We start from the raw sequence: 9947 nt of genomic DNA, 5'->3' as shown, positions 1-9947 counted from the left end.
ATCCCACTGGTGGGGGAGTGAGTGGCCATGTGGGGTTTGGCTGCTGCTGTGGTTAAACCACCATGATGACACAAAATGCAACTGATACGTATTGAAGGCACAGGAGTAGCTGAACAGGGAGACTTTGCGGGAAATTAAGAAAAAAGAAGAGTTTACCAACTCTGGAAAAAAGGGTAGGCTACTCAAGAAGAGCTCAGGAATAAAGTCAGGTAATGTGGAGCGGCCGAGCAGCTCCGTGGGGCTTGGCTACTACTGGAGCTAAACCACCACAATGACACAAAACACAACTGAAAACAACACAGTTCTGCCAAAGCTGTTTAAGCCCACCTGGATCCATGCTGATCCTGGGAGAACTCCATGATGTGGCCCGCGATCTCCCTGAGCTGCAGGTTGGGGTAGCGGTTGTTGCGGAAGTCCTCGAGCAGGCGGCTGCGGCCGGAGGGCATCACGTCGGACATGCCGTAGCGCAGGCGTGACGAGGGGAACAGGGTGCTGCTGGGGCTGAAGAGGCTGGAGGCACTGCTGGCACTGCGGTACTTGGCCTCCGCGCCCGGCGCCGCGGAGATGTACCGGCCGCTCCCGTTCGTCAGCCCTCCTGCAAGGCACAAACACAGCCCGGTCCTCAGTGCCTTCACAAGGAGCACTGAGGGGCTGCAGAGGGGCCAGAGAAAGGCAAGGAGGTTCATAAAAGGTCTAGAACACATGCCCAATGGGGCTCAGAAGAGGTTTAAAATATATACCCTATGAAGCGCATTAAAGGTCTGGAAGACATGCCCAACAAGGCTCATTAAAGGTCTAGAAGACATGTCCATCAGAGCTCATAAAAGGTCTAGAACATGTGTCCAATGAGGCTCATAAGAGGTATAAAACATATGCCCTATGAAGCTCATTAAAGGGCTGGAAGATATGTCCTACAAGGCTCATAAAAGATCTGGAAAACATGTCTAACAAGGCTCATAAAAGGTCTGGAAGACATGTCCAACAAGGCTCATTAAAGCTCTGGAAGAGATGTCCTACAAGAAAGGTCTGGAAGACATGTCCAACAAGGCTCATAAAAGCTCTAGAAGACATGTCCATCAAAGCTCATAAAAGGTCTAGAACATGTGTCCAATGAGGCTCATAAAAGGTCTGGAAAACATTCCTAACAAGGCTCATAAAAGGTCAGGAAGATATGTCCATCAAGGCTCATAAAAGGTCTAGAACACATGTCCAATGAGGCTCATAAAAGGTCTAGAATACACCCTGTGAGAAACAGCTGAGAGTTGGGTTTGTTTACTCTTGAGAAGGAGTGACCTCGTGGCTCTCTACAAGTACCTGAAAGGGGATTGGTGTGATGCCACTTGTATCACAATGCACAAACACAAGGTGGTCTTCATGGCCTTCAGAAAGGATATTGAGGTTCTGGAGCAAGTCCAGAGAAGGGCAAAGAAGCTCATAAAAGGTCTAGAATACACCCTGTGAGAAACAGCTGAGAGTTGGGTTTGTTTAGTCTTGAGAAGAGGCTCAGGGGTGATCTCATGGCTCTCTACCACTACCTGACAGAGGGGTAGTGAGAGGGATGGTCTGTTCTGTCCTGCCCTGGCTGCAGGGAGAGGACTAGAGGGAACAGCCTTGAGCTGAGACAGGGCAGAGTCAGATTGGATATCAGGAAAAATGTGAAGGTTCAGGCACTGGAATATTGCCCAGGGAGGTGGTGCAGTCACCACCCCTGGAGGTGTTTAAGAGGTGCCTGGAGGCACTGGTGGATCTGGTTTAGGGTTTAGGGGTTACAGCAGTGACAGGTTAATGGTTGGACTTGATGATCATAGAGGTCTCCTCCAACCTTGATGATTCTATGGTAAGACCAAGGGATTTGTTTCCAATCTGTCTGTGGTATTTGGCTCCTAGTTCCTGCTGTTCCACCATGATGGGTTTCTGGCATTCAGCTAGGCACTATTCCTAGGCAGAATTCCTTCATGGAAAGGGTTGTCAGGCATTGGAAGGGGCTGCCCAGGGAGGTGGTGGAGTCACCATCCCTGGGGCTGTTCAAGAAATGATGATGTGGCACTGGATGACAAACTCAAGGACTGATTTGAAGGATGAGTACTGGGGGTGAGGGACACAATGAAGACAACATTAAGTAAGAACAAGGCAAGTATCAAAATCGTGGATATAAAAACCAAATCACTATTAAATACAGGCAAGTAACAATGAATTAAAGCAAAGAAATAGTTTCTAAGGCTGTGCTTTCACAAATGGCCTCAATATCTGCACCCACAGTGAGAGAGATGCTGTTACCCAAAAACTGGTCTGTGGGGAACATGTGATGCTTCGTCACACAGTGAGCAAAGTGAAGTGTTGATAGGAACCAACTTCAACCTTCAGACACTGTTTCCTTGCCTGTGACTTCTCAGGATTTGGTTGAGTGCTGTGGCAGAGGATTTTTCCCTCTCCTGCAGGGCTCGGGATCCCTCTGCTGGTCACAAAGCACAGGAAGAGCCAGCATGGATTTTCCTGGATGGAACAAAGTTCTTCCAAGGAAAATGCCCATAACACATGGGAACCTGCCACCTGCAAGGCCAAGGGGAGGCAGGGGGGCAGAACACCTGGAAATAAAGCTACAGGGAGTCTGTGCCAAGGAGGGAAGATTCCAAGGCACGGGAACAGAGCTGCTCCTGGCAGCTCTGCACTGACAGGGACTGAAATCATGGTGTTAAATCAAACAGAGCTGAGGGAGCTGCACTCCTTGGCCACTGATGCCTGAAGGAAGCTCCTGTGCAGGAAATACTACATCAGAATTATGTATCTGATAACAGCCTAATGACTCATTCATTATGATCCTTGTGGGTCCCTTCCAGCTCAGGATATTCCATCGTTCTATGTCTCCAAGCTGGGGAAATGTCCTCTGGAGGTGGTGCCAAACCTCCTCTTTCCCAAGGAGAGCTTTGTGCTCACATCTCTGCCTTGCAATGTTGTGGCCATCACCTTCTCTAGCTATCTCACTCTTTAACTGAGCAGCAACTCTGAAAAGCCAGAGGGTGACTCCTGTTCCATTTGGGAGTGATAAGACAAAGTGTGGATAAAGAGCACAAGGGCTATTGCTAAAGAGCTAAAAATGAAGGGACAGATGGGAACACCCAAATGTGTTGTTTGCACTAAGGGAAATTCAGGCAGTGAAGTTCAGAACCACATCCTGCACGTGGGGGGAGAGAACCTGGGGGAGTCACTTCAAGTCACTTTGATTTTGGGGTTACACGGTGACAGAAGTTGGCAATAAATCTGAGCTGCAATCAGCAAATCCCTGGTAAAATGCAGTGAGAGTTGTGGGTTTGACTTTGTCACGTCTCAGGGCTGTGTGAGTCAATCACTCCTTGTGTTGGTGGTGTGTGGAAAGAAAGATCCAGTTCTGCCTCTTCTGGCTCTCTGAAAGCTCAGAGTTGTGAAAAATAGTGTGGATTTATCAAGCTGGGATTTTTCTGGGCTTGCAAAGTGACCTTGTGAAATGTCTGGGCAATCACAAGTACCTGAAATAACCACAGGCAGCTCTTACAAAAAACTGCTGGAGGAGGAAGGCTGAGCTAAATATGTGCTTTATACTCCAAGGTGGAAGCAATGTGCAACTGTGCAGAGCTGGGGGAAAGCAGTTGTCAATAAATACACACCTTGGGCTGCTAAAGGCAGGGATACCTCCCACTAGCTCAAGTTGCTCCAAACCCCATCCAACCTGGCCTGGAACACTCCCAGGGATGGAGCAGCCACAGCTTCTCTGGGCAACCTGTGCCAGTGTCTCACCACCCTCACAGGGAACAATTCCCTACCAATATCCCATCTATCCCTGCCCTCTGGCAGTGGCAAGCCATTCCCTGCGTCCTGTCCCTCCATCCCTTGTCCCAAGTCCCTCTGCAGCAATCTTGGAGCCCCTTCATGCACTGGAAGGGGCTCTAAGCTCTCCTTGGAGCCTTCTCTTCCCCATTAGAAGCATTAAAACTTACATTATAACCAAAGGAAACTACAACTCTACTTAACTCTCTTTTCCATTACGGGTGAAAGAGAAATTTTTAAAAAATTCCATGAAAAATCATGGATCTCAAGGTCAAACCCACACAAACTCAGAGCTATTCCAGGTGAGGTTTGGCTGGCAGCATTACCAAGCACAGAGGGAACCTGATTCCAAGGAGAGGAGTATTTGGGGAAGATGGGAAGCTCCACACTAACTGATCTGGGACACAACCCATTTATGTGAGTGGTAACTCCGACTTCTTCCCAGACCTTGTCCCCAAACACATAAAACTGGATCAGAGAAAGGCTGAAGATTCACTCTTCTGTCTCCTGCAGGGGCAACCAACTTTCTCTACTGCCAGATCTGGAATCTGCTTCCTCCTCAGCATCAATTTATGGTGGCTATTTCCCTGTCAGCCCAAGGACTTTACAGCTGCATAAATAAAGCTAAAACCCTTCCAGTTCCATTAAAGCTCTGAACAAGGCACAATGGTAAATCTAAACTTGCTCTCAAAACATCGTATTTACTCCTATTTCAGCTAACCTAGAGTCAGCATCAAATTTATCACACATGCATGTAATCAGCACAATAAATACAGTATGTGTATGCTTGGAGAACTGCTCTGATAGCCACAAGATCTGTCACATCCAGGAGATACATGACAGAACCAAAATACAGTGGGTTTTGTGAGCAAATACCTAAATTACCTCTTCCAGGTGCAACAAATAACCTATTCTGTTTATGAGGAAATGAACATTTCAGAGGGTTCAGATGAGCATTACTTTATTATTTAATATTGGACTTATTTGTTTCAAAGGTTTATTGATACCTTGAATCCTGTGCTCAGTTCTGGGCCCTTCAGCTCAGGAGGAACATTGAGGTGCTGGAGCAGGTCCAGAGAAGAGCAACGAGGCTGGGGAAGGGACTGGAGCACAAGTGCCATGAGGAGAGGCTGAGGGAGCTGGGGGTGTTCAGCCTGGAGAAGAGGAGGCTCAGGGGAGACCTTAGCACCCTCTGCAACTCCCTGACAGGAGCTTGGAGTCAGGTGGGGGTTGGTCTCTTCTCCCAGGCAACCAGCAGCAGGACAAGAGGGCACAGACTCAAGCTCTGCCAGGGGAGGGTTAGGTTGGATATTAGGAAGAGATTTTTTACAGAGAGAGTGCTCAGGCATTGGAATGTGCTGCCCAGGGAGGTGGTGGATTCTCCATCCCTGGAGGTTTTCAAGCTGAGACTGGATGTGGCACTTAGTGCCATGGTCTAGTGACCACGGTAGGGTTGGACTCGATCTTGGAGGTCTTTTCCAACCTGGTTGCTTCCATGATTCTATGATATAAGAGCTCTAGGCCAAGTAGAAGCTCCTCCAGAAGAAAAGAAAAAGTCATGTATCTTCTCAAAATAAAGAGAATTTCTCCCATATCCTAATGTGCTTTTGATAAAGTCACAATGAAGGGAAATTTTCCAAAGCAAACCCTCCAAATCCTCAGCTAAAAGCTGAGCACTGCTCCAGATAATATTGCTGTAAAGAAAAAACTGTATTCCAACTCGTTGTTGTTGTAAATTTAATGGGTGTTTTAAAACAGCACATTTTAAATCCTTCTAGTTGCAGGCTCGGCTCTCCGTATCTATTTTATTCACCAAACCATTACTGCTGTTAGCAATATCTGGGCAGGAAAAACCTGTCTGTCAAACACTTGGAAGTGTTGTCCATACTTTTGAGATGAGGAAACAAAGAGGCAAGACAAAAACCTTCCTGTTAACAGCTGAGCTACTGCAAGAGGCAAACACACCACAAGGATTGGACTTGATGATGTCAAAGGTGTTTTTCAACCTAAATGATGATCTTATCAACTCCTGTTTGAGCATTTCACCTACTCCTGCTGCAAAAGCAGGGAATAAGGGCAGGAGAGATCTCACCTGCCCAGTGGGATGATCTGAGCAGTCCCTGCAGTGCTGGGACAGTGGAGGCTCTGTGGCTCTTACCCAGGTTTAGACTTGAAGATGATCCATGTGAAGATAAGGAAGGTGGTGGAGTCTGCGAGTGACCAGGTCCCTGGCTGGGCAGAGGCATTCCCACAGGTCCAGGAGAGGAGGAAAACCCAAGGCCATTATAAAAACTGTGTCCTATAGGTGTCAAACTGCTGGATGTCCTCTTGTACAGGTCACTGCTCCCTGTCAGGGAGTCTCGGCGCGAGCCACTGCCCGTGTTGGAGTTAGCAACTGCAAAGAGGAAGAGAGGAGAGTTGTGTGATGCCCACAAGCTGCCTGAGACACCTGGAGAGAGCCACCACGGCTCTAACAGCTCCACTGCACTAGGCTGGGGTTTTGTTGAGGCTGTTGCAAGTACCCAAATGAACTGCATTCATTAAAACCATGTTGATAATGCTCAAACAGAAATCCTTGGTTTAAAACATCACCTTGAGCTCTGTCTGTGCCTTTAGAGCTTTGTAGTGGTCACACTGACAGAACAGATGGAGAAACAGCTCCAGAAACCTATGAGCAGGAAGGTCACAAGATAAAAATCTACCTAAAGGAAGTGACCTCAGTGATTTTGGACACAACACTGAGCACTTTGCTCTGGACCTTCAGGAGAAGGTTGATATTCCTCAAAGCACATCACTTAGTTAAACACTAGATATTAGATGACCCTCCAAGCAGTGCTTTGTGTTTGTTCTTGGCCATTAGAGCTAAACTAAACCCAACATGAGATTTTATCTCTTCATGTTTACTTAAGAGCATGTTGAGCTTTGTGTGCATTTACCTGAAATAGGTGTGCTCACCTTTCATTAGGTTAGAAAACAGCTCCTGTTTGCCCTGAGCTTTATGGAGATGGAAATCAGAATCCAATTTAACACATAAACCTAATGGTTTTTAAGAGCTGTCTCGACAGTCAAATACAAACTCTCTAAATGCACTGTCAACTCGAGGGGGGAAAAAAATCAATTTGGCATTAAGATCTTGCTTAATAAATAGTGAAATTGTTAACTGCAATGAACTAATCATTTTTCATGACTGCACACGAGTTCTGGGAGCAGCAGCCTCACAGTTTTATTTATTGATTGAGGGAAAACCAGTTTGTGCATCTTGGCATCGAGCAAAGCAGTAATGGAATTCAATTAGTTAAATAAACTGAGGAGAAAGAAGCAAATGCTGTGTTTACCTGAGGCCAAGATGGTTCAAATTCTCAGGCTGGGATTAAAGAGAAATATTTAGAGCAACTTTTATGTAAAACTGTGATCCTGTGTGGTGACATTATGTCCCTCAGCCTGGGCTGGTGGAGCAGCTCCCAAGGCCTATCTGAACTTGCCCTTCACACTGCTGAAAGTTCAGGGCGTAATTATTGCCCCTGGGACTGAGCAGTAATTAAAACAATTGTTCTACTTCAAGTAAACAAACCTAAAGAGAAGAAAAGCACCACAGACATCTCTGGTTTGGGTTTGTTCTGAAAGAAATCTTTGTCTTCAACTGCCCAAATCAAACCCTGGTTGGGATGTTTCTTGCAACCACAAGAAGTGATTCTTTTGGTGGATGGTGGAAACAATTCCCAGAATAAAGCATGGAAAACACCTTAGATCAGCTTTTTTAAAGCCCTGAGGAGCTCCTTAGCCTTTATTCTGAGGTAAGAGCTGGGCTGGATACATGCTGGAGCCAAATCCTGTCAGTCCAGTATCCCACCAAGTACAGGCAGGGAAAAAATCCACTTAACTAGGGGCTGACTGCAAATGAGTCTAACAAACCAAGTTAATTACTTTGGTACTTGGAACTCTCATCTACTAAAAGAATTTTCACCAGAAAATGCTGCAGATTTTCAAAGCCCAAAGTAGTCCCCAAAGGGACATTCCCAGTTAGCCTGGGATGGATGAGGAGCTCTGAGCTCAGCAGTTTGAAGCACCAGTGCCAAGGCACCGCTTAGCCTCAGATGAATGAGGAGGGCTCAGCTTAGCAGCTCCAGAGGATTTCCAGCCCACTCCCTGCATTTAGGGAGGGGTTTGCTCCTCTCCTTCCCCCAGGAAGCAGCTGTGGGTCTCACCTGCTGTCCCAAAGCCTCCCAGCGCCGAGCCCAGCGTGGCACCCAGAGAGCTGCTGCTGCCGAAGCCCAGGGAGGTGTTGGCAGGCTGGGCAGAGCCCTGAGAGAAGAGTGAGCTGCTCTGGGAATTGCTGCTGAGGGAGTTGTTGCCATAGAAGGAGCTGGATGCCAGGTTGTTGGTGGGCTGCTGCTGGGGCTGAGGCTGGGGCTGCTGCGTGCCCAGAGGCCGGAATGGTCCGTTGGTGGTTCCTGCCAGTCCTCCTGCTGCTCCGTTGGCCGATGCCGCAGCTGCTGCAACTGCTGTGGGGGAAAGTAATTGGAAAAAAAACCACTCAAAAAAAATCCATTTTCATCACAGTTTTGGAAGGTAAAGCTTAGCAGGTTTCTTGTATTTACTATAGATTTTCTTCTCTGAGGATGAAAGTTTTCCTTTTGCAGCAAATTCTGCTTAAAGTCTCTGTGTTTTCTAGTTGAGCTTCCCCAAGTGTTGCCCTGAGCCCCTGAGCAGCAGCAATGCCAAGTGTTCTCATTGCTGCTTGTGTTGTTAGAGCCACACAGATCAAACACCCAGAAATGGTCCCTTTCTCCCCAGGTCCAAGCTTGAGATCGATCCAGCCCCACACTCACAAGAGCCAATTAGGAAAGACAAGTTGTGAAATCAGTGAAATGGACCTTTAGCTCATGGAACACAATCCTGCAGTGCCAAGAACATCAAACCTGAGGAGTTTTGTTTCTCAGCCAGTTCCAAAGTAAAAGAAAAAGCAAAATAAACAAGAGCTACAAGGAAACAATTAAAAGGGCCATTCTCAATCTGTTCCCAACACTGGCAGGGGCTGCTGAAACACATGGATTCTGGCTCAAAAACCATTTTAAAGCCTTGAACTCCCAAGGAAAGCTAATAAATCCCAAACCAACTCATGGCAAAGGCCAAGCATGGACCATTTCAGTCAAGGTGATCATATGACAGAACACACATCACAGACTGGTTTGGGTTGGAAGAGAACTTAAAGCTCATCTCATTCCACCCCCTGCCATGGGCAGGGACACCTTTCACCAGCCCAGGTTGCTCCAAGCCCCATCCAACCTGGCCTGGAACACTCCCAGGGATGGAGCAGCCACAGCTTCTCTGGGCAAGCTGTGCCAGTACCTCAGCACCCTCACAGGGAGGAATTCCTTCCCAATATCCCATCTAACCTGCCCTCTTGACAACGGGAAGCCATTTCTCCTTGTCCTACACAGGCTAAAAGCTTTAGCAGGTGGGAAAGCAGGTGCTAGCAGACAATATAACTGCCATGAAACCCCTACAAGCTAATTGGAGTGATGCTCCATTCCCTCTCTGAGGCTTCCACTGAGGCTCAGCCCAAGTGAGCACAGAGGATGTTCTCAACACCAATCCCTGTGATGGATCTCAGTGAGGGCAAGTGTGTCATCATTGCCAGCAGAGCCCAGAGATTTCGGGTCACCTTGCCCAGGGACAGAGCAACTGTGACTTGGTGGCACCAGGACTCACCTGCCTGAGGCACAGAGGGACTGGGACTCACCTGCCTGAGCTGCAGAGGAGCTGATGATGACAGGGGCAGGAGCCACCAGGCGCACAGGGGCCCCCAGGCCGTTCCTGGCTCCAGCATTCACCACCAGAGCTCCTGTTTGGTCGTAGTAAGCAGCAGGAGCCAACACTGGGTAACCTGCAAAGACAAAGCCAGGGCACAGCTAAGGCAACCAGCAGTGCACATAAGCAGGGTGCAACGGGGGGGGTTAAAAGAAGGGGGGAAAAAAGCAACAACCGCTCTGCTTCTCCTGAGGAAAAAGTACCTTAAGAACCCACATTAAAGTCTACAACTTGGCAGTAGTAAGACTTTCAGGTAGAACAGACCTTTCCCCTGTCCTGAATGTACTAGACTAGCATTGCCCTCAGTGTAAATCACAGAATCATAGAATTTAGGG

The 9947-nt window shown here is 47.7% G+C and overlaps 1 protein-coding gene across 1 annotated transcript; it reads right to left on the bottom strand.

Annotated features, from left to right (window-relative positions):
• Window positions 1-317: 317 nt before the first annotated feature.
• Window positions 318-9688, bottom strand: LOC103808743 (pumilio homolog 1-like; the record flags this gene model as incomplete). Its single annotated transcript, XM_009081546.1, has 4 exons — window positions 318-595; window positions 5960-6196; window positions 8007-8303; window positions 9545-9688. Coding segments are annotated over 4 exons (956 nt in total), but the record flags the coding sequence as incomplete, so codon positions are not given.
• Window positions 9689-9947: the final 259 nt, after the last annotated feature.

This window comes from Acanthisitta chloris, unplaced genomic scaffold (assembly GCF_000695815.1).
Source record: "Acanthisitta chloris isolate BGI_N310 unplaced genomic scaffold, ASM69581v1 scaffold8759, whole genome shotgun sequence".
Taxonomy (NCBI): domain Eukaryota; kingdom Metazoa; phylum Chordata; class Aves; order Passeriformes; family Acanthisittidae; genus Acanthisitta; species Acanthisitta chloris.
Note: the sequence above shows the minus strand (reverse complement) of the source record. Positions and strands in the feature narration are given on the sequence as shown.